At 38.5% G+C, this 26,354-nt stretch overlaps 1 protein-coding gene across 1 annotated transcript in view; it reads left to right on the forward strand.

Annotated features, from left to right (window-relative positions):
* IQCH (IQ motif containing H) overlaps positions 1-26,354 on the forward strand; it is a 176,041-nt gene that overhangs the window by 54,935 nt on the left and 94,752 nt on the right. The window contains exon 9 of the mRNA XM_043983514.1: positions 4,590-4,781. Coding sequence (XP_043839449.1) covers positions 4,590-4,781 — 192 coding nt within the window. The remainder of the gene's footprint in view (positions 1-4,589; positions 4,782-26,354) is intronic.

Raw genomic sequence — 26,354 nt, forward strand, 5'->3', positions numbered from 1 at the left:
GCTCTATGAGTTGAAGTAGAAAGTTGTTGTTTGTCCTTCCTTCTCAAAGAGGAACATGACATCAGGAGGTGATGCCATGACTTGCAGTGAATTGGATTTAAGTGAGAGAGGTCACCAGCCTCAATCTCTCCTCCAGAGCCATCTGGGTCCAGTGGCAAGATATAGATCAGGATGACTAGAGATTGCCCTGGATGTTTAAAGGATTCAGCAATTTGCCCAGGGTCACACAACTAGTAAGTGTCTGAGGTGACATTTGAATTCAGGTCCTCCCAACTTCAGGGCCAGTGCTCTAACCATTGCACCACTTAGCTGCCCTGGCAGAAAGTTATTCTTAAAAAGAAGAATCCCAGAAATCTACATCATAGCCAAAATCCGGTAGAGTATCTGGGGGAATGGTTGCCTCAGCACAATAATACTAATCCTTCATGGGAAGAAATAAACTGCTTCCCAGCAAGGACTTGACCAATATACTTCATGCAAGTGAAAATCAAACAGACTCAGGTGATACAAAGATCGCTGGACAAATTCTACTATCTAATTTCCAGATCTTCAACAATTGCTGCCTTCATTTTTTTTTTTTTGGATGAAACCCATAGACCTTTATTTTTAAATGTTCTAGAACATTCTGGCCATATGTTAAAGGTCCTGGCAATCTCTTTGGGTAGTATTTCTAAAGCACTGTAGTAATAAAGAATCAGATTATAATGGAGTACTATTTTCCTTCCTTGAAAAACTGAATTCATCTCACTAAGATAAAAGTCCCCAGTTGAGGTTTTGAAAATGGGAAGCATATTGCAGCATCAGACCCATCCAATCTATCTGAGAGTACCAGTTTTCTGAATCTGCACATGGAGTCGGATCGATGACACTGGCCTTTAACTGATGGGTATCAGAAGTGTGAAGCTGCCAAAGGAGAGCTGGGACTATTTTAACTTGGGTTGATAGATATTGCTAACAGCTGGATTTGTGCAGAAGATGTCTTTTCCTATTTCTACCCTTTGCAAGTAGAAAATGAATGGGCAACAAAACAGATATATCACATCTTTCAAGCAGAGAGAATCAAACAACAAATGATAGCTGTTTGAAAAGAGCACAGAGTCATTTGGTTTATGATTAACTAATTTATTTATAAAAAGCCATATAACACAGACACAGTGGCATAGCATTTCCTCTTTTGATCCTTGAAACAACGATGAAAGTTCTTTTTCTGGCATCTGCTCTGTATGAAATATTGACAGCTTTGCTTAAATAATCAAAAATGGCGATGCTATTTTAAAGCACTGTTCAATTTTCACTTAAAGATAGCACATAATTCTTTCCAGTGGTGTAGTCTTTACAATACTATTGATCCTTTTCATTACTGTAGGGGAGTCATCAACAGAAACCCATTTATAGGATTCTCAGAAGCAACAAATAATAGGATTTGGAGCAAACACATAATAATTCTGTGTGTGGTTGAAACCCCCAACAATACACTTTAAAAGATGGTTATGTCCGATTACCTCCCTCAACAATGAAACACAAGAATTTTCATCAGATTTTAACAGAGTAAAGCCCCGTTCTGCATCTAGGAGTCTGATTAGATTGCATCAAAATACAACTGAATATAGAATGTCTTTAATAACACTATAAGTGCAGAGTAGAGACAAGCATTTTGGGAAGGAATATCAATAAGCCTACCTAGCCTACGCTTACGGCCCTATGATGTGCAATTTTGGTGTTTAAATACCCACATTAGCCAATGACCTATTTAGAGAGTGACTATACAGACAACTAGTAAACTCTGTTGTGATCTTCTTTAAATGTACCAGTAATACATGGTGGCTACCAAGAGAGCAGGAAACCCCAGGAGGGCCATTGGGATATCACCTCCATGTTTTGATTTATAGTATGACAAACTGAAGAAGCTTTACTGGGCAGAACTAGCCCAAGAAAACAAATTTCACTCTTCCTCAGAACAATTTCACTCTTCAACAGGATAATGTAAATAATATTGTCTCTGACCAACAGCTGTTCAAGTAGGAATTATAAACATGGTCCCCAGGGCAGTTCTGGGAGGAAAGGACACAGTCAGAAAAGAGTTCTTAGCAATAAGGCAGGACAAGGTTAAGCCTGCATCAATGTGAATAAAGAAAGCCAGTCGGTTAGTATACAAGGCAATTCACAGACATAAGTGTGGAAGTTACTCATGGAGTTAGTTTCACCAGCCCCGTGCTGCATGTGATTGCTCCTGCCCCAACCTTCTCATTCCACAGTGGGGGCTTCGCTCCTTCAGTTTCAGGGTGTGTTTACATAGGACTATGGACAGAAGGTATTTGTGTAGGTGTACTGGGAAAGTGAGGGGCCAACTAAGCTGAAGAAGGCTTTTCAATATTCTTTAATATAAAACTAATTATAGAGTAGGGTAGAAATGGAAAAACCATATCAAAAGAGAAAGACTCATCACCAGATTGACTACAAGATGAGAAATTTTCCACCCATTGACAGCCTTGAGGACCATTTACCAAACTGAGATCATGATCCACAATGGTGAAGGCATAGACCCTCAAAGCAGATACACCCAAGACAGTTACCACAGTGTTGTTCGAGATTCAGCAGTTTGTATGTGGTACAAGGTCAGCAGAAATAGTTTGTTGATTATAAGACTGTTGCCTTTTCTCTTTTCTCTTGTCCTTTTCTCTTTTTCCCCTTCTTTTTCCTCTCCCTCCTTCCCCTTTTCATATGGAGATAGACATTTTTATGGTCTTGATGACTTCCTTCTCATCATTCAAGTTTTTAACTAGTTGAGCCCACATCTAATCTTGTGGGAAGCTCTCCTTGTACCTATAGCTATAATGAAAGAGTGAAGGTCAACACAATTACCAACCATGATTCCAAAGCACCAGTGATAAGGAATACTAACCACATCCTTACAGAGATGGACTCAATATGTCGAATAAGATATACTTTTTAATAAAAACCATGGCCAATATGGGAATTTATTTTATTTGATTATGCATGCAGGTTATAAAGGTTCTCTTTTTCTTTTTTTTTCCTTGTTTTTTTTGGGGGGAGGGGAACTGGGCTTTGGGAAAGAAAGAAAAATAAATATTTGTTAGGAAAAAAATTTCACTTGAAGGCAGGGAACATTTTATGTTTCTTTTTGTATCCCCAGCACCCAACATAATGCCTGATGCATGGTAGACAATTAAAAAGTGCTTGCTGATTAATTATCTAAATGTAATATTGGTGTGTCGACCAGGATCAAGTGCATTGATACTCCTAAGAAGAAAGACATATCCATAGATGCCGTATTTCCATTACCTGTCCCGATCATGTGACCTATGTGGTCATAAATGGCCTTCTGGCCTGCCGAATGAGATTCTGCCAAGTATATTAAGGAGAAAAAAATATATATATTATAGATTAAAACATTAAAAAGCACAACAAAGCCCCAAACAGCTAAAGTTTTGAAGAAACGCTTAATGTTTTAGTACTGAGAAAATAATACCATATGGCCAATCAATAAATAAACACATAATTCTCCAAAGGACAAATAAAAGTGCCCAGATTCAATTACATACAATTTAGCCCAACTGACAGAAGTTATTGTTTCAGGAACCAAGAATATACTTTCAAAACTGGTTTAGGCCCAAGACTGTTCATATTTTAAAATTATTTCTTTCCATCCTCTACTTTCCTCAAAACTTCTCCTAGGGAGCTATAATTTAATCAGGCTACCCTGCACAGTGATGCAGAATGCATCTCTTATGTGACTCAGGCAATAGCATTGGAGAGATGCCAGTGCTTTAAAAAAGGTCATCAGTTTCTGACCCACCTGATAATGAAACTCTCTGAACTTAGCAAAGATAGTCCTCAGATGACAGTCCATTGCTAGGAACGTGGTCTAGGTCCTTCCAGCCTAGTAAGGCCTGCTCAAATTTGTACTCCCCTGGTGTAACCTTCAAGACCATAGATTCTGCTCCATGACATAATCTAGTATTGGAACCAGACTTTGGTGTATGAATAAGGCTCAATGGGGAAAAGAAAAGCTGGAGTATCACAGATTCAGACGAGGAAGGCTGCTCAGATATCATCTATTCAATACCCTCATTTTATAAATGAAGACATTTGGCCCAAAGAGGTTAGTCACCCAAGCTCACGCAGCTAGTAAGTGAAGGATCAGTGATGGTTCATCTGACTCTAATTTGATCACTACCAAGTTGAGAACTCTTTCCACTGTGCCCTTTTGTGAAGATACCTTATAAATTAAATAAGTAAATGGATTAATGGATTACCTGAGAAGCTATTTGGAGGTGGGGTGTTAATGTCATTGGCTCCACAGAGAGGTGAGGCACTTTGTAGCGGAGAGGACTTCCTCCCCAGACACCTGGATTTGAGCCGTGGTATAAACATCTATAGGTTGTGTGACCCCAGTCAAATTATTTTACCCTCTCTGAGCCTCAGTTTCCACATCTGCAATAACCCCATAAAGGGAATATTAACAACACTACAATTACCTACCTCCTAGGTTTAGAGGGAAAAAATGCTATGTTAACTTTAAAGTGCCATATCAATACAAAGTTTTCAAAAGTCATTTTCATCCACAGATGATGGAATGCTTAAGTCAACTTATTGTTGATAATCTGGATGTACAACGCTGGATATTTAAAGTGGACAATGAATTTGGAGGCAATGGGACTGCATTTTGTGACATTCCTTCCCACCTAAAGTGCTATAATTGGGTCATACAGGAAAGTCTCAAATACGGTGACAGAGATTGGAATAAGAAATGGGCACACGTGAGTTTTCATTAAGTTATACTGGATGGGAAGAGAATAAGCATGGGCTCAGGCTCTGGCATTGTCATTAGTCACCTGTGTGATGGGGGCAAGTTCATTTCGCTTCCCTGGGCCTCCCTTTCCTTCTCTGGAAAATAAGGAAGGTGGACCAGAGGATTTTGAAGGTCCTTTCCTGCTCCAAAATTCTATGTCATAGCTTCAGATTGGCTGGAACCATTTAGAAGTGGATATTACCATATACAATTGAAAGCACTCACAAGTTTCAGATGTAACTATGGTTTTGTCATGTGATCTTAGCAATCTGTCTGATTGGGTTCATTACATTTTCTTATGAGAGTAGTTCTCTGAGTGGTTAGTTGCCATTCAGAAGCCAACATATGAGAGCACTGGCAAGATTCACAAGTTACTAAACATAATCACAGTGGATTTATGTATCTTCTGTTGCCTAGAGAGCTTCAGGAAAGGGGTATTATCTTAGTTGGTACCATCTCCACCATGACTAAACAGGAGACTCTAAACAAATGGCTTGGAATCCATGGATTTTTTTTTCCCTTTCATGTTAGCTGAGGGAAAGAAGGAAGAAGTCTGTCCAATGAATTCCAAACTCATCTCAATGAAGGCTAGTAGTTTGCACCATACTAGGATCCTGGGAAACACATAGGCTAACCTTACCCATCTACAATTGGACTTACTAGGCAAAATGGTGGTATGGAAAGAGTACTGAGTGTGAAATCAGTGTAACTTGGTTCGAATCCTGCTTCAGGCACTTAATAGCTATGTAACTATGGGCAAGCCACCTACCTGAGCCTCAATTTCCTTATCTGCAAAGCAGGAATAGTAATATGCATGCTACCTACCATCCAGAATTGTTGAGAGGGAAGTTCCACAAAGGTTTGAGCTGTGATTACTAGCAATTCTCCCAATTCTCATACTTTTTCACTGGCCCACACAACTGGATCTATACACCCAGAAAAGGTAGAGCTGGCAGGAAAACACAGACACATATATCGTGACTGCTTCCTTGCCCATTCTTCTAGTGTTTGGCTATAAACTTGGATCTGCATCTGCTCTGAGCATCCCTACTCGAGAGGTAGAGATGAATCACGGCACAAATGATGCACAGGGAGGGGCACGCTGGAGAGCACAGCATTTTTCATGTTAAAGAGAAATGATAAATACATCTAGAGAACAGTCAGAAGAGAAAGAGAGTTCACTTTGACGAATGTTCCTATTCTCCCCATGATCTATTCTTTGTGTTGTGGTTGTTTTTTTTTTCCTCTATCAGCAAAATGGACTGAATGCACTACCTGTCACTGAAAGCTTTTTACATATTATTTAGAGGATACCAAAGTGAATTACTCTTCTGGAGAAAAAAAAAACTAATACAAGGAAAATGTATTTAATTTTGAGGCCCATAGAGGTTTCCTGTGTATTCTTGGGTCTGGATCATATATTATCTTTTATAGGGTTTTCTTTCTTAAAGTGAAATTGTTGAACCTAAATCATCAGTATCATTATTTTGTGTGTTTTTAAAAATTGAGTTTTTTTTAATGTGCAAAATGCTTGCTGATCTAAATATTTTATGCCCTAACCCATTTAAGGGCATGTCTAATATTTAAGGATTTCATGCTGCTGTGATAAATTCGTAGTATGACTTATAGCATGGAATATTAGAAAACACCTAATTTGGGATGAATTGTACATAGATTAAATTATGCTTCTGGTTGTAAATTATATTAGTTAAAATTCAGCTGAATTTTAATTGTTGTGAGTTATGGTTTTGAGCAATTGCAACATACATATTTGGAATGATTGGAAATAAATGCTGATTGGACTCTGAGTTCGATGAATAATGCCCAGCCCAGCCAAATCATTTTTGAAAAAATTGATTCAGTAAACTTTTCATAAATTCAGGTCAGCTCTTAAACACTTTGTGATAAAAGGACAAAAAAAATCAAACAGTTCTAAGAACCTTTTTGCAAATGATAGTTGACATTTTTAATGCCTTCAAAGTTAGAGCCCCTTTTGAGAGCAAAGACCTTTTCCTATAATGAACTGCAATCCCCATTGAGTTTTGCCATTGAGAGAGCACAGGATTAAAATCATCCTTTTGTTACTGCACACCGTCAGAGTGCTACATGGTTAGACATCAAAGCATTAGTTTATGAGCACAGGCATGTTTTAATGTCCTATTACAGGACAGAGACCTCTTTCTTTTGATAATGAAGACATTGTGTCATCAAGCCTAGGCCGGCACATACCAAACATATGCTGGCAGGTTATTAAACATTTCAGCTTCTTGATGAAAGACTATCTTGCAGGCTAGGAGTCCAGAGAAAGATTCCATTTGGAGAGAACTATTAGAAAGGAGAACATGACTGTAAGCATGAAATTATGTTACTACTTAACAAAGAGCATCATTTACATTTTGGTCTATGATATGTCGCCATGATTTTTCTCATTGGTATATCATAGGCAGCAGATTAAAAGTAAGGTTGTTTCAGTATACTTGAAGTTCTCTGCAGTCTCACACAGATAGGGAGCCTAGATGTAGGTATGTCTGTGTAGACAGAAGGGCATTCTAGAATGATGCTCTCTATCTGTGCTAAGCTATAATAATAATTTAGATAGCCCTTTGGGGTCTGTAAAGAGCTTTGCATATATTATCTCACTTGATCTCTCCAATAATAATGATGGTGATGGAGATGACGATGACAATGATGATAATAATGATCATTTATAATAATAATAATAACAGCTAGAGTTTATATAGCACTTTAAGATCTGCAAAGTACTGCAGCTAGGTCCTGATTAGTGCAAATAACAACTCCCTTAACTGGTTACTTTATCTGAATTCACACCACATGCTTCCATTGGGTTGGAACCAATTACCTTATTTTATATAATTATAACTTTGTATGAATTTGAATGCATGAGACCAATTCAGGGGATTAATTATTTGCACTAATCAGGACCTAACTGTACGTGTTATCTCATTTAAGTGATCCTTACAACAGGCCCATAAAGGTTGGTACTCTTAGAATTCCCATTTTTCAGGAAGGGAAACTGAGGTTGAGAGAGATTAAGCTAGTGACCCTAGATCACACAACTACCTTCTAAGTGTCTGAGGAAGGATTGGAAATCAGGCTTCCCTGACTCCAAGTTGAACCTTTATCCACTGTGCTACCTGGCTGCTTTGAGGGAGTGATCTTAACCTCTTCCCCATCAACAGATTATCAAAAGCTAGGATGGGGGCAGCTAGAGGGTGCAGTGGTTAAAGCACCAGCCCTGGATTCAGGAGTACCTGAGTTCAAATCCAGCCTCAGACACTTAAAAAAATACGCACTGGGCTGGGAAACATCTGTCTTTCCATTCTTCTATATGTGTTCTCTCTGTGTGTATATATGTATATACAACTTACTAGTATATACAACTTACTAGTTGTGTGACCCTGAGCAAGTCACTTAACCCCCATTGCCTGCAAAAAAAAAAAAAAGCTAGGATGGTTTTATTGTTTTAAGTATAACTCATAAAATACAAAGGGTTATTGTTATTTTAGAAAAAAAAGAGCATTAGATGGTGACTGTAGAAGGTTTTGTGCTGTTCTTCTCGCCCTTCTCACTGCCTTATTCCTTTACACTCCATCAGCTTAGCTGCTCCCCCCTAATTGAATTGTCACAATTTGAATACCTACAGATTTCCAGTTTTCTAGTAAAATCAGGACTGGCTGCAACCAAACCCTCTTTTTCACATCTTTTTCTGCTTTTTCCACCTTTTGGGGGCCCATCCTCTATTACACCAGGTGCCTGATAGCCTCATACTCTCCCTTTTCTCCCCTGCAAAAATGTGATTTTGGGAAAGAGTCTAACCAACTGATTCCCGTTGAGGTTTTAGTGTCTGATAGACATTATTGTACCTCAATGGCCTTTTTTATCATCTTGATAGGGAATAAGTTAAGCCAAACAGATGCATGACATCCATCGTCCAACAGAATCCTGGGGTTTTAGAGCAGTGTAGTCAACGTCTCTCATAATCATTTTGTTCTGTATCCTCAGTTTACTCATCTGTAAAACAGGGATAAAAACATTTACTCTTCCTGTTTCACTTATTGATGATTGCCTTATTGATCATGAGAATCAAATGTAACCATAAGGCACTAAATAAATATGAACTAATATTCCACCAGCATGGAAGACTGGCTCTAGGGGAAATCTTTTTATCTCGCTTCCTTTTCTGTTTTTTATTAGGGGTGGGAAAAGGAGAAAGAAATATAGGTTTGCTGGTAGTATCTTTTGCTAAAAAGATCTTGTCAAAACTGTTCCTTTGTGAACTGATCTGAGCTCTTTTGTGTTTGAGGAGGCACTTTGAGAGAGCAGAACAAATGTGAGCTGTAGCATGATGAAGTAGAATGAGTCTCTAGTGGACCAGCATCCTCTAGTCCTTCTGCTGTGTGACCATGCACCAATCACTTCAGCTCTTAGACTTTAGTCTCCTCGTCCAGGTTGCCTTCTTGACCTAACATTTTCTAGTTTCTATGGTGAAAACGTGTAGTGGTTCCTAATTATGAAAAATCAGAAACTGAGTTGTCATTGGTTTAGCCATATGCAATAGCAGTTTTACCCTTGTAGGGAACTGGTGTCCTTTGTTTGATGGTAAAACTTGTGTTTAATATAAAACTAGCAAAAACCAGACAGGCAGAACAGACAGAACAGAACAGAGGGAATCCAAGGCTTCTTGTCACTTTCTCTCATGTTGGTTTGTAGTGGACATAAAGGAATGGAGGACAAAAACTGCCCAGCTCAGTGTGTGTGTGTGTGTGTGTGTGTGTGTGTGTGTGTGTGTGTGTGCGCGCGTGTGCGCGTGCTTGTATGGAAAGAGAGAGAGAGGTGGAGATTTGTATATAAAAATACACACTGGGGGCAGCTAGGTGGTGCAGTGGATAAAACACTGGCCCTGGATTCAGGAGTACCTTAGTTCAAATCTGGCCTCAGACACTTGACACTTACTAGCTGTGTGACCCTGGGCAAGTCACAACCCCCATTGCCCCGCAAAAAAAAAAAAAAAATACACACTGGGCTGGGAAACATCTGTCTTTCCATTCTTCTATATGTGTTCTCTGTGTGTGTATATATGTATATACACACAAAAATATACATATATACACACAGAGAGAACACATATAGAAGAATATATATACACACATATGCCTACATAGATACCTACAAATGCACATACACATGTGTGTGCACACATACCCTCATATATATATGGCACCATGGTGTTATAGATGGAGAGCCAGCTTTACAGTCAGAAGAAGTCCTTAGTTCAAATTCTGCCTCTTACATATGGTGGCCATGTGACTCTGGACAAGTCATTTAACTCCTCAAATCCTTAAGCAATTTTTAAGACTATAAGTTTGTAGGACAATTGCCAGTCTGCATTGATAGAGGTATTTTGCTCGCCAGGTATTCTTTCCACCAATGAAATCCTGAGTCCAGACAAATGTAGATATTGTTTACATATGTATGTGTTGTTGTTGTTGTTGTTGTTGAGTTGTATCCAACTCTTCATGACCCCATGTGGGGTTTTCTTGACAGAAATGCTAGAGTGGTTTGCTATTTCCTTCTCCAGTTCATTTTGCAGAAGAGGAAACTGAGTCAAACAGGATGAAGTGACTTGCCCAGGGTCACACAGCTAGTAAGTTTCTGAGGCCAGAATTGACTTCAGGAAGAAGAGTCTTTCTGACTCCATGCCAGCCATGATATCCACTGTGCCACCTAGCTGCTATATATATGTGTACACATATACACATATATACAAATATATCTATATACACACACACGTATATATATACACTAATGACTAAATACCATAAAGTTGTATCCATTAGCAAAAAACAATTAAATTTAATGATTTAGTTTTCTATTTGCAATTATGCAATGAAGAATAGTCATTTGTTATTTTTAGAAAGCCATTATGCCTTGATTATAGATACCAACACATGAAAATATTGTCTGAGCCTGGGTCCCTTAAGTGAAATGGAAGACTTGAAAATTCAAACCTACTTACAAAAATTCAAGTATGTTTTCATTTACATAGGACTGGTCTATTCAAAGTAGACTTTGGTTAAACATTTCAGCTTCACAGAAGAATATACATAACCCTGTGTTAGTAACTTGCTCATAATTTTTTTAGTATCTCCCCGACATTCATGCCTACCCAACACTCCAGCAGTGTAGAACATGGACTTTGGGTTCAAATTCTGCTTCTGATGCTTACTGCCTGTATAATACTAGATAAGTCATTTAATCAGCCTAGGCCTTAGTTTCCTGATCTGTAAAATAAGGGATTTGCTCTGGATCATATTATCTATAATTCTAGGAATAACTCATCCCATGAGGGGAACACTATGTGAAAAGTAAGCTATTTCACTAGTATTCTTTCTGCAAGTTTTTAGTTTAATTTGGTTCTGTTTTTAAATAATGCAATGCTGTGAGTAACATTTGGAATGTTGTGATTATTATCTGATGTAATGTTTCTTGAGTACCAGCAGTATGCTGCACAGAATTATAACATAACCAGTTTCCAGCTGCCACTAGAAAGAAATCCATTAGCTAGGCCATAAAGAGAAGGAAAACTTAAAACTGAATACACTATTTAAAATCAGTTTTTCAAACATGAATAAAGCACAGTGTGTGTGTGTGTGTGTGTGTGGCAGGAGAACAAAATGAATCAGAGCATCTGATTAATTAATGTATAAGAATTATCTGTAATCTATAACATGCAGGATATGTATGTTAAGAGAAAAAGGAAGGACAACTAGCTGGCGCAATGGATAGAGCACTGGCCCTGGAGTCAGGAGGACCTGAGTTCAAATCCAACCTCAGACATTTGACACTTACTATATGACCCTGGGGCAAGTCACTTAACCCCGTTGACTTGCAAGAAAAAGGAAGGAAGGAAGGAAGGAAGAAAAGAAAAAGAAGAAAGAAAGGAAAGAAAGGAAAAAGGAATAAGTGCACCCAATGTAATCATATCTCAATTATCCAGAACAACTAGAGAATAAAATTTCTGGGTAAATGAAATTTCATGATAATTGAAGATTGATATTCTTTAGCATGGAAACTCTTTTTAAAAAATAATATTTTATTTTCCCCAATTACATGTGAAAGAATCTTAACATGTTTTTCTTTTTTAGTTTTGAGTTCCAAATTCTGTTCCTCCTTCTCCTTCCTTTCCTACTCCCTGAGGCAGTAAGCAATCTGATAAGGGCAGCAAGGGGGCACAGTGGATAGAGCACTGGCCCCGAATTTGGGAGGACCTGAGTTCAAATCCCACCTCAGACACTTACCAGCTGTGTGACCCTGGGCAAGTCACTTAACCCCAATTGCCTTAAACATTCAGTGCCATCTACAGTTATCCTGATGTATATCTTGCCACTGGAGCCAGATGGCTCTGGAGGAGAGAGTGAGGTTGGTGACCTTACACAGCCCTTCCTTCCTTAAAAATCCAATTCAGTGCGAGTCATGACATCACCTCCTGCTGTCATGTGCCTTTTTGAGAACAAAGGACAAACAACAACAACAACAAGCAATCTGATGTAAGTCATACATGTGAAATTATGTAAAATAATAGCATGGAAACTCTTTACAGATTTTAACACTTTTTGATTTTGTAAAAAATCCTTTTGAAAAGTGTCACACATTTCCTAGACTTATTGAACAAAGTACATGTATACATAATTCTTCTAAGACCTGTGATTTCATTGGTATGAGTCTTCCCTCCTCCACTAATTCCACTTGAAGCCCCTTCTTTTCTTAGATGGCTGTGGCTAAAACACCCACACACAGACATGCATATCCCATCAGTAGTGATAAGCCTCTTCTAAATGAGCCACTAGTCTTTTTTTTTTGGTGGGGCAATGAGGGTTAAGTGACTTGCCCAAGGTCACACAGCTAGTAAGTGTCAAGTGTCTAAAGCCGGATTTAAACTTAGGTCCTCCTGAATCCAGGGCCACTGCGCCACCTAGCTGACCCGAGCTAGGTCTTTAAGGATGACTAATACAGCATTCAAATGTCTCAACTTTTCAGGGCATCCAAATTTATAATGGTCTGCTTATATCAAGTGCTTTCACATACCTATGCTATTATGAGAACGATACAAAGACTTCAATGTTCTCTGCACATCTTTCTCTGTCTCACTGGAAGGTCATGTAAAGTCTTGTCAGTTCTGTAGGTATGGGGGCCTCAAGCTATATCATGATTTTGAAACTTGACAATAGAAGGTGTTATACAGAATCCAGGTCACTAGGCTTCTGGTTGGAACAAAGTCAGTGACAGAGAGCAATGAGATACCCTGACTTTGTTCTTAATTCCTTTTCCTTTCCAAAGACAATCATAGTGGCAACATCTTTGAGGCCCTGGGACTTTTCTCACCCACTTCCTTACCTAAGGGGAAGTAAAGAAGTGGGTAAGAAAAGTCCCAGGGCCTCAAAGATCTTAACAAAGACAATAACAACAACAACAACAAACATACATATACACACACACAAATACACATATACATGTGTTTCAATATATTTTATTACAATGAAACATATTAATATATGTATGTGTGTGTATATATGTATATGTGTTATATACATATACACACATACATATATAACATTTAATAAGACACTGTTCTAGGTGCTATAGGGCATACAAAGAAATATAAATCATGATCCTTACATCCAAAGAATGTACAGTCTTAAATAACAATATGTATGACAGAACAAAAGATGTTAAGAAGTATGTCAGGTGCCCAATGAGTGGTATTGGTGCTAAATACCCACTCTGAGCTGGGAAGACTTCCAAGAGGGGGTGAGCCTCCATTTTGATGAAAGATCATAGACTTCAGAAGCAGTCTAGCTTCTGCTAGCTAGCTGCATGTTTATCAGAGTAACAAGCTAATATGATCAACATCCTTGGGAAGCTGGTATTTGAGAAGGGAAGGCTTCCTTGTGAACTGTGCATAGGACATGAATTACCATGACTAAGAAAAATAAAATTTTTAAAAATGAAATGTTCAAGGTTTTCATATCTTTTATTATGGTGTTGGCCATGTGGCAGCCTCTTAGCATTATCCAGAGCTCCAATGGAGAAACATGATCATCCTGCAACTCAGAAGGCCTTGGTCCTACTCCTAACTCTGGTCCTTGCTAGCGGTATATCCGTGGACAAGGCACCGAACATCCCTGAGGCTCAGTTTCCTCATCTATAGAATGGCGGTAATAATACTTTTCATACCTGAGAATCAAATGAGATAACAGATATGCAGAAATTTTATGAATGCAAATGGAAGACTTTGCTGTCTCATATAATAACAACAGTGGTAATAATATAAATTATTTTGAAAATTGAGCTGTTATCCATAAAGTGTTCCCTTCTCTCCATGATGACAGCAGAGCTGTATTTTAACAAAGCTACATCCAGTTCAACTCAATGAACATATTCTAAATCCTCCAGGTCACTGTGCAGTGTATATATATATATATATATATATATATATATATATATATATATATATATATATATGTATGTATATATATATATATGTATGTATATATATAAATATATTGGTCCAATAAACAATCTTTAGCAGAAAAATCTCTTACATGGTGGTCATTTGTTTAGCCTGAGATTGCTATGAATTTTGCAACTCACCCATTAGACACATAAGCCTCTTCTGTTGCATATGCACATTACAATGTAGGGTCTTGTATACTTCCCTTTGAATCCATCATGAAATGTTGCAGTAAATTGTCAATTCATTTCATAATTTAATCTAATATTAGGCCCAGAGGCAGGATTAGCTTAGTGTGTCTGTATATATTCAGTAACTTCTGGACAGCTTGTTTCTTGATCAGATAGAAGATTTGGAAGTGTAAACAGGTTTTTATTTGCAACCTTGATAAATATGGATATATGCTTTAAAATTTTTTTTTATTTGTAATTTTATTTTTAAAAATTTTCCCAATTACATGGAAAGATACTTTTTCAATATTCATTTTTGTAAGATTTTGAGTTCCAAACTTTTCTCCCACCCTCCCTTCCTCCCCATCCTGAAGCCAGCAAGCAATTGGATATAGGTTATACATTACAATCATGTTTAACATATTTCTACATTAGTCATTGTTGTAAGAGAAGAATCAGAACAAAAGGGAAAAATGCAAGAAAGAATAAACAACAATAACAACAACAAACAAAAAAGCGACAACAAAAGTGAAAATAATATGTTTCAATCTGCATTCAGACTCCATAGTTCTTTTTCTGTATGTGGAAAGCATTTTCCATCATGAGTCTTTTGGCATTGTCTTGGATCATTGTATTGCTGAGAAGAGTTATGTCTATCACATTGATTATCACACAATGTTGTTGATACTAGGTTCTGCTCATTTCACTCAGGATGAATTCATGTAAGTTTTTCCAGGCTTTTCTGATTTCTTACAGAACAGTGGTATTCCATTACATTCATAAACCACAACTTGTTTAGCTATTCCCCAATTGATGGGCATCCCCTCAATTCTAATTCTTTGCCACCACAAAAACAGCAGCTGTAAATATTTTTGTACATGTGGGTCTTGTTCCCTTTTTCATTATCTCTTTGGGATATAGGCCTAGTAGTGGTGTGCTGGGTCAAAGGGTATGCACAGTTTTATAACCTTTTGGGCATGGTTCCAAATTGCTCTCCAGAATGGTTGGATCAGTTCACAGCTCCACCAACAGTGCATTAGTGTTCCAATTTTCCCACATCTACTCCAACATTTATCATTTTCCTTAATCAATTGGACAGGTGTGAAGTGGTACTTCAGAATAGTTTTAATTTGCATTTCTATAATCAGTAGTGATTGAGAAAATTTTTTTATATGGTTGTAGATAGCTTTAATTTCTTCATCTGAAAACTGCCTGTTCATATCTTTTGACCATTTCTCAATAGGGGAATGACTTGTATTCTTATTTTTTATTCAGTTCTCTCTATATTTTAGATATGAGGCCTCTATCAGAAACATTGGCTGCAAAAATTGTTTCCCATCTTTCTGCTTACCTGATATGTGTTTTTTTTTTTAAATCTGCTTCAGATTAAAGATGACATAATGAACTTCTTATTTATTCCAGATGCTCAGGGAATAGGGTTGTTATGAATAACTAAATGTCTAGAAAGCGAAATATACCACATCAGAATGATCAATTTTCAAACACTTAGAACATAATGAAATATATAGCCCTCTCCCCACCTCTTGTTAAATTCCTTCTCTGATCATTCATGATGTTATGTAGGCAACCCTGGAGTCTCAAGGGCTATATCATTGGAGCATAACTGTGGCTAGGTTCTACTAAGCTGGAAAAGCTTTTAGCATAGCCACCCAACTATATGTTTCATGTCAGAGAACCAACCTAGCTAGATTTGGTGAGTTTGGTCCTCAAAGAGTTAGTCACCAACTGATTTTTTTTTTTTTAGGGGAGAGAGTAGGGACCTGAGAAACTCATAAAAAAATAAGGCATTGATTAGTTGTAATCTATATTGGTAGAGGGAAGGTGCAGGGGTGGGGGGAGGAATGGAACATGACAAAATATACTTAGCCCTACAGAATATAAATTGATCCTCTTTGAGGATTAGAAGGTTTTGCTTTTTTATTTTGTTTTTGCCCCAGAAAACCTTGGGGCCATCATTTTATTCATCAGTTATCTCTGTGTAAGAATGTAGATGAAGAAGGTATAAGGGATTGGGCTGTGTTCATCTTATGACCTGACAACAAAGTAGCATGTTTGAGTCAGTTCATTTACTTGTCAATTAAACCACAGAAAACAATTCTAATGATGGAACCTCTCTTATCGTTTGGATTCTGGGAAAGAGAGAATTGACTGTACATGGTCGGGAGCTGAACCAATTCAGTCCAAGAGAAGGGGAAGTGGTCCTTTCCAATTTTTCCTGTTCCAGTTGGTCTCCTTTCTAATTAGTACAGCTGATGCTTCATCACCATCAGAAAAGACTGAACCATGTTCATATTTTCCTTATCTCTGAGAATTCCTCATGATGATCTCTTCCAGCTCAATGGTTATCTTTATCAAGCTGCCAGTGCTTAGTCTGAAGTGGCTCTCCATTGCACAGGAAGATGACAGAGAACGAAAATTGCATCCCTAAGTTCAATTAAAATCAGGATACCCCTTCCTAGGACCGACAATAATCAGATATGCAAGCTGTTGGTTTGTATGTCCTATTGATTTAATATGCTTCTAATCAGTACATAAAGCTATAGGCCTGCAGTGTTAATTTTTCATATGCTTACAAAGTACCCTTTGATTTTCTGTCACACGTTAATTACAGCGTTTTGCCATTAAATAGGAAGCTTTGTGTAAACTAATTACTAGGTAATCATTGTCTACCGCAAGCGTGCTGTTTGTACCTTTTATTTTATTCTAAAAATGCACAGATCTCACAGTCTGGGAACACTCTACCTTCCAGCCATTAGCTCTCACTAATTCATAGCATTATTGTGTTAGGATGTAGGAGTTGTAATTGTTGTGGTATCAGTGCTGTTAATTACCGGAGTAAACAGTTGAAATGGTGCCAAGGTCTATTGTACAAGGCAGAGAAAAGGAGGTTTAAATGTTACTTCCACCATCTGGGGACCGGAGGAGAGGCAAATGCTTGAAAACAGCAGTGAGGCAAGATCAGATCTTCAGCTCCAGGGTTTTAGGCCATATGGATCTGGAATAGTTTGAATCAATTGAATTTAACTGCCAGTTTTTAGCAATAACAGCGCGAAGGAAAGGATGAAGCAAGAAGAGTAAAAAATAAGAGAACTTGGCTAGCATTCCCCTGTCCAGCAAGTGCTTGCCAGAGCTCTTTGGGAAATGTTTATTTTGTGAAAGACCACAAAGCAGGCCTGTGGAGATGGAGAGAGGGGAGAGTCCAAACTAGCCTGTCCATGGCGGGCAGCAAAAAGCTGGACGTTGTTTTTCAGTCCCTCGTCCTTTCTACCATTCTGACAGCTATACCAGAGGAGGTTACCACGGCTTCAATGCAATTTGGTTATTTTGAAAAATTCAGACTTGTGCAATGTGTTCGATTAATTTCTCTCACTACTAGCAAACTAGTTTAAAAACCATTCGGTTTTAATAAAGTAAGTAAGAGCAGATCCGTCTATTTCTAGCTCATCTATGCAAATCTCAAGGTGGGGAAAAATTAAACTAGCCAAACAAACTAGGAAATGAGGGGAACATATAGGCATACATATGATTTTGTGCTAAATTAGAATTATAAAATCCAACCTTTCTAGTCGTAGTTCTGTAGGGATGAAAAATCAAGCAAAACCAAAGAATGCTTCAGCTTTTTTGATTTTTCAAGTAGAGAGAAAGGGGAAATCAGCATATACACACACATATACAAATATGCATATATATATGTGTGTGTATATATATATATATATATATTTAGGTCACTCATGATTCTCCAGGTGGAAGAAAAATAATTTATTTTCAAAAAATATACTTACTGATTATACCACTGACTAAAAATTCATGATTTCTTTTTATATCATGTTAAAATAGAGTTGGCTGATATAATAGGTTTCTTGTCTTGTATCGTTATTTTCTTTGAAATTTTGCTGTGTCAAAGTGAAAACATTTTTTAAAATCACAGTGGCTTGCCAATGTTACTAGGTTTTAAAAAATATATATCATTCAAAGAAAATGGAGGTATCTTTCTTTTTCTAAACCATCCTGGATTATTTCTTTTTTTATTGTTCTCTTAACAGATGTTGAAAGTTGTTCGGGGCACGGTGTAAACAATCCTTTTAAATAGAGATATCCCAAATAGTCGTTCATAACAATGAACTGAAAAGCCATGTGTGTGGGGTTTTATGATGATGGTTTGGGGCTGGGGTAGCTGTGCCCTGCTTTTGTGTGTGCAAGCAGAGCTCAATTTAGAATCTGAAGAAGTGCTCAATCTTTATATATTGAAATCCCCAGCATGCCGAGTGACAGCGTGAGCCTGAAAGGAAAACCATGGCCCCATGTGGTGTGGAAAAAACGGAACAGCAGTTTAAGTGCTGGAAAGTTGAAAGAGAACTAACCTTCATTCGCTTCTGGTTGGGGAGAGCGGTTGTTTTGTGTTTTGGAAGTGAGGCATAGCATATGTGCCTCAGTTGGACAAAAAGCCTCTTGAGTCAAAGCGACCCCTAGGCCCTGCGTGTTGATCCAAGGCAGAGGCCTCGATAATGAGGGACAGACCCCTCAAGAAGCAGCGAGTCGCTAATGCTACATAAGTACAGAATTATATACACCGAGTTCTTACCATTCTGTTTAATGTGAGCCTCAACCGCAGCCAATCGCTTGCCACCCAGCCGAAATGGGCCATTAGCTATCGAGGGAAAATTGTCTTTGCTGCTTTCAGCAGATGGAGCAAATATTTTACAAAGCAATTTTACATACCAAAAACATTTGTGTTCCTCGGTAATGGCGGCTGTTTTACATTATGGTACCTTCTACAGCGGCATAATTTTCCATCTCATCGGAGGCAAAGTTGGCATTTTTGATTTTAAAATTCTCAATTAACAATTAAACACAGAGTATTAAAACAGTCCTTAAACTTTAAGTAGGTGTGGGAAGTAGTTTATGACTTCCAAAGACATTTTCATTTTTCCTTCATCCCCTCAGCATATTTTTACACTCTAAAGAGGTTATGTCGGGTGAGGGGCTTACTACAGGGAAATGAAGGGAAACTTTCGCTATTGATGCCAAAACAAAGCAAGTCACTGGCCACCAATGGTTTGACATGCCTCTGCAGTAAGTTAGACCCCGGTCCCAAGAAGTTGTGATTTGTAGGTACAGAATTTGTTCCTTGAGTATTAGATAAAGCCATTACCCATAGTGCCAGTGGCATCCAACCTTTCCACCTGTGCATTTAGGAATACTGACAGTTCCAAATCCAGTTTATCATGTTGGGAATCACAGCTAGGGCAAAACATCATCCAAAAAAAAAAAAGGAATAAAATAGAAGTACAAAAAGAAAGAAAAGAACAAGAATGCAAACAAGCTTCAAATTCAGGAATTCCATTTTCTTTCCTTTTTTGAACTTGACCATCCAGACAGGTCAAATCTGCAAGCACAACCACTGTGTTGTGACACCCTCTGGAGGAAGCATCATGGAACAGTGGAAAGACTACTCACTTGGTTGTTAGAAGATGCTATGGTTTCCAACTTTGCCACAAACTAGTTATCTACCTTGAGCAAAGCACTTTCCCCTTATGGACCTCAATTTCTCCACCTATAAAAGTTGGATGATTTCTAAGACCCACTGCCCTATATTAATGATTTATAATTTCTTTCCAGGTCACTGTCTTGCCCTTCTGTATTTATGCCAATCTTTAGCCTTTTTCTTATCAGAATGCTTTAAAATAAGGTTAGATAGGCAAGATACCTAGTTTGATTTTGAGTACCATTATGGGGGGAAGGAATGCTTTCAAGTCAGAAAAGAGAAGAGAAGAGAAGAGAAGAGAAGAGAAGAGAAGAGAAGAGAAGAGAAGAGAAGAGAAGAGAAGAGAAGAGAAGAGAAGAGAAGAGAAGAGAAGAGAAGAAGAGGAGAGGAGAGGAGAGGAGAGGAGAGGAGAGGAGAGGAGAGGAGAGGAGAGGAGAGGAGAGGAGAGGAGAGGAGAGGAGAGGAGAGGAGAGGAGAGGAAAGGAAAGGAGAGGAAAGGAAAGGAGAGGAGAGGAGAAGAGGGCTTCTTGGTAGATAGCCCATAAATGATAAGTAATCAATAAAATTCCTGTATCCAAAAAAAGATGCTTACCTTAAACCCACTGTAAGGAGCTACTACAATGAGAAAGCTTTTTCTGAAAGCATGTAAGACCTCTAAAAGTTCTTTGGGGGAGGGAGGGGCAATGAAGATTAAGTCACTTGTCCAAGGTCACACAGCTAGTAAGTGTCACGTTTCTGAGGCTGGATTTGAACTCAGGTCCTCCCGAATCTAGGGCTGATGCTTTATCCAGTCATGCCACCTAGCTGCCCCCAAGACCTCTATAAGTTTTAAAAGGGATGCTGTTTTCAGGATTCTGATTTGTAGGCACCAAATTGGACAAGAGGAGAAGAAAATAGGATTACCTTTAGGAAATTGCACAGTGATTTTATTGACCTCGACCTTTTCCCTGAAACAAAGGCCTATCTTTTTAACATCAATATTCCTCTGGCAATGCTGTATAGCTGTAAGTCATGGAATGCCAGTCCCCAGAGAATTCAAGTTGCAGGTCACCCAAACATCGATGGTAAGGTAGATGGAAGTGGGCTGCCCTGCCATATCAATGAATATTTGTGCAGGAGGGCAGCCTAAGGGATTCCATCAGAGAAATTCCATCAGAGAAATTAATAAGAAGAAAAGGAGAAAAGTCTAGTTGTGTAGCAAGAAGAAGGGTTGGCTGTTGACCAGCCAGCATGTTCCATTGACATCCTCAGAATGTCAAGTAAACTAAAGAACTCATGGGAACTCAGAATAGAGAGAGACCTCAGAGTAATCCAGTGCAATCCATGTCTGACAAATGTCCATCTAGCCTTTGCTCGAAGACTTCTGAGGAGGAGCCCATTCCTCTTCAGAACAGTGGAGAGAGGTCCCACCATGTTGCTGGACCCCCTATAGAAGATTTATAGGAGATCATTGGCAAGAGTCACACTAAATGAGAAGGTGGAGCTGGATTGCAACTGGTACCAGAAGAATATGTGTCCATAATGATAAAACCACACAGGAGTAAGAGTTGCACATTTTCTTCCTATGTCCATCAGTCAGTCAATAAACATTTGGTGATCCAAAGAAAGACAAAAACATCATCCCTGTCTTCAAGGAGTTCACACTGTAATGGAAGAGACAACATGCAAATTTGATTGATAGATGGATATGCATAAATGTATGTGTGTATATATGTATATATACATATATGTATATATATGTGTATATGTATATACATATACATACAAGATATATAGGCTGCAAATGGGAGATCATCTCATAGGGAAGGTGCTAGGAGTAGGGATGACTAGGAAAGGCCTTTTTCAAAAGATAGAATTTGAGCTGAGTCTTGAAGGCGGCCAGAGAAGGCAGGAGGTGATGGTGAGGTGGGACAGCTGTTCAAATGGCCCCGTGTGTCTGTATTCCCCTCTACCACACCCTTAGGATGAACATAATTGGCAGAATGAGCTCTCCAGAAGTCACAACTGCTATAGTCTTTGAGGGCAACGTTCACCTGAGCATCTTAGCCCTTCTTGAGATCCAGAATTTCATAGGTTAATAGAAACATAGATTTAGAGCTAGAAGGATCCTTAGAAGCCATCTAGTCCAACTCCTTCATTGTACACATAAGGAGCTGAAGCGACTGGCCCAAGGTCACAAAGGTAGTAAGTGATATCGTTGGATGCCTTTCCCCTCATCCTGGTCTTTTTCCAGAAAGGTGAAAAAAACAAAACTGAGAAGCATGATCCAGAGGTCAAGTAACCTAAGGTGGTTTCCTCCTCTAAGGAAGTCAAAGTTAGTAGATGTTAACTCCAGTATGTGTATTAGGCAAGGCTCAAACCATCCCTAAGAATGAGGAAGGCAAGACTAAAATTCCTTCCAGCGAAGATAACAGCACTGTCTCTGCCCATTGTCTCCAAATCAGTCACTAATGCTAGATAACCATCGATAGTGTCAATACAATTACAACTGAATACAAATCTGGAACTCAAGTTTTTTTTATGAAGTTCATTTTTAAAATCTTAACAACTGTTTGGTTCCCATAAAGCATAATTATTTGTTTTATTTTGGAGCAAACCAAAGTCATTGTCTCAATCTCTCTCTCTCTCTCTCTCTCTCTCTCTCTCTCTCTCTCTCTCTCTCTCTCTCTCTCTCTCTCTCTCCTTTTTTATCTCTTCCTCTGTCTTCCAATGAGGGATTTTCTGACTGATAAATAATAGAAACTTATACTGATTCAGAAAGGGTACCAAATTTAGAGTTTGAATCCTGCTTTATTTGTGTGACCCTGGGCAAGTCACTTAACCTCACGTTGCCTCAGTTTCCTCATCTGTAAAATGAGGTAATTGGACTCAATGACCTCTGAGATTCCTTCCAACTTTAATTCTAGGATTCTGTGATTCAACATCTTCCTGGAATCAATCACTGAAAAAGAAATTAGTACCAACCAGACTTGTATTGGGGACAGCTGGATGACAGAGTAGATAGAGTATGGGACCTGAAATCAAGAAGACTCTTTTTCATGAGTTCAAATCTGGCCTCAGACACTAACTACATGACTCATCAGTTACCACTGTTAGCCTCAGTTTCCTCATCTGTAAAATGAGCTGGAGATGGAAATGACAAAACACTCGAAACACCAAAAGGAAACTCCGGACACAAAGACTCAGGCACAACTCAACAACAACGAAACTTGTATTGATGAGACATATCACATAACTCCTTTGTCTTGATAGCATCACCTTCCTAAGACTTGAATTCCCTCTAAAATTACTCTCCACATCTGGTTATCCACTCTAATTGAAGATCTCTTGTGATGGGGAACTTTTAAAAAGATAGCTCCAGAACCAAGAGAACATTGTGCATAATATTGTTTGATGAAGAACTGTAAATGACTTAACTATTCTCAACAATAGAATGATCCAAGATGATCCCAAAGGACTATTAATGAAACATACTAGCCACCTCCAAAGAAAGAACTGACATTGATGGATCAGAGTGAAGCATGCTATTTTTCACTTTCTTTAATTTCAAAATCAAGTTTTCTTGTACAAAATGACAAATATGAGAATGTTTCACTTAATCATACATGTATAACCTATATCTGATTGCTTGCTGCCTCAGGAAGGGGGGTGGGGAGGGAGGGAAGGAGGGATAAAAATTGGAACCCCAAACTATAAATAAAAATGTTTATTATATATTTTTTTAAAAAGATAGCTCCTTAATTCGAAATCTCTTTCTTGAGTTGTCAAACTACACCTCCCTATAAATTGCATTTTGGGGCCCTGAAGAATAATGAATGAATAAATGAATGGAAAATATTTACTAAATGACTTGAAGTCAGGAAGACCAGAGTCTCAGACATTTACTGTTTGAACCTAATCAAGCCATTTAACTCCTCTCCATCTTAGTTTCCTCATCTGTAAAATGGGGATAACAATAGTGCCTATCTAACAGTGTAGTTGTGAACATCAAATGATATTACATATGTATGTATGTGCATGTGTATGTATAGTATGTATATTGCTTTCCAAACATTACAAGTGCTATATAAATGTTACCTATTACTATTATTATTAATATGGGAAGATGAGAATTATGTTCCACCTGAGTCTCCTCAAGATTAAATATTTCAGTTCCTTCAATCTATTCTTTTATAACATGGTTTCCAGACCCCGCCCCTCATCACCCTAATCACCCTATTCTGGATATACTCCTTCTTATCAATGTATGCATCATGTATGGAACCCAGAACTGAACATCAAAATTTAGAGGTGACCTTGCCATATTTTTACACTGCTTATCTATTAATGTAGCCAAGAATTATACTTGCTTTCCTGATTGGCCCCTGCATTGAGGCAGCTAGTTGGTGGAGAGAGTACTGGACTTGAAGTCAGGAAGACCTGAGTTCAAACCCAGCCTCAGACACTCACTAGCCGTGTGGCATGAGGTACAGACACTGAAAGACCATGAAGATGCAAGAGGGGATGTGTATGAGGAACAGCAAAAAGTCTCACTTGTCTGCACTTTTGAGTACATGAAAGATAATGATATGTAATAAGCCTGGGAAGGAAGGTGTCTCAGAGAGAGGTTTGCAACAGTTGATCTCAGAGTCAACAGGAAGCCAATGAAGTTTATAGAGGAAGCAAGAAGCATGGTCATGCCTGTGCTTTGGGAAAATGACCTTGGCAGCTGGGTTTGCTGTTGTTTGTTGTTTGTCCTTTGTTGAAGAAGACCAGTGACATCAGAAGGGTGAGTGAATTTAAGTCAGGCAGAGCTGTGCCAAGTCATCAGCCTCACTCTCTCCTCCAGAGAAGTTGGAACACAACGTTTTAAAAAATTGATGTTAAAATTTGTTTTTACATATATTTTGGAAAATAAAATTCTGTTCAAAGCAAAAAAAAAAAAAAAAGAAAGAAATAAAAATAAAACAGTCATTGGAATCCAATGGCAAGATATAGGTCAGGACAACTGGAGATGACCCAGGATGCAATGGGAGACCCTGGCCTTTTTAAACTAAGGTCCTTCCCAGGTCTCAGTTTGTCTGAGACAATGTCCATTCAGGGATTAAAGGCTAGGCAAGAATTGAGGCACAAGATGGCCTAGTTTGACTTCACAAAAGAATCAGTCTGGGAGGGGAAGACTCTCAGGGTTTCTCAGCTGCCGAGTAGAGGATAGATTGAAAGTGGGAAAGACCATGTGGAGAACAATGAGCTTAGGGTTTAACTAAGGCTTCCTTCCTTCCTTCGAGCCTTCTTACAGAACGCCAGGACTTCATAGCTCTGTGCTGTGATTCCTTCCGGCCATGAGCATGCTTGAGCCTTGATATTTTCAATGGTGCCCCTCACCTTGAGTCCTTCTTATGCTATATGAAACAAGCCCATATCCAAAGAAGAGATAAGGAACTCTTGCTTTTGATGTATTAAGCCTATCTTTCAAAAAAGGTCTCCAAGGGAAAATACTAGAATGATTCTGCCATAGAGGAAGACATTACTCTTTGCATGAAATATTGCTGTGATTGTTATCACTTGATCTGCCACTCTAAGCAGCTGATCTAGGCTCAAGCATAGCCGTCTGCTCAGCACCAAATATCAAATCCTCAGCAGAAATGGGACTGGTAAGGATAGCCTAGCCAGCAGGGGAAATGGATGAAGGCCCTGAACGAGGTCCTGGAATCATGAGCTACAGGTAACACCATATGGTTAGAAAGAATCAGCTTTGGTACTAGGGCCTTTCTAAATCAAATCCTCTTTCCCTTTATGCAGAGTGAAGGAAGCCAGTAGAATATGTTTTACAAGGACAACAACATTATAAGGAAAAACAACTTTGAAAGACTTTAGGACGCTAAGCAGTGCAATGATAAGCTAGGAGCCCAGAGGACTGAGGATGAAACATGCCACCCACCACCTAACAAGGAGTTTAAAATAGGTTTAAAATGCAGGACATGGCCAATGTAGGAATTTGTAGAAAAACTTTATAGAGGTTTTCTTTTTTTAAAAGATTATTTAATTGAAGAGGGACAGTAGGAGACAATATAGTAAATGCTTGCAAAAATAAATTGATAATTTTAAATATAATCCCCTTCCCCTTTACCTACACACACACACACACATACAGAAACACAACTCCAACTCATACGAATTGAACACTTAATACTGTGACATCCCTCTTCCCTCTGCCTTTTTCCCAGAGTTTATCATGTCCCCAAGTAGGCAAGCTCTGTTGAACCCTCCACGTTCACCACAATCCCCACTGCCACAATTGTATATCGCCCTGCCAGTGCCTTCAGCTGTGTACTTCTCATGGTGAGACATGAT

Source organism: Dromiciops gliroides, chromosome 2, assembly GCF_019393635.1.
Source record: "Dromiciops gliroides isolate mDroGli1 chromosome 2, mDroGli1.pri, whole genome shotgun sequence".
Taxonomy (NCBI): domain Eukaryota; kingdom Metazoa; phylum Chordata; class Mammalia; order Microbiotheria; family Microbiotheriidae; genus Dromiciops; species Dromiciops gliroides.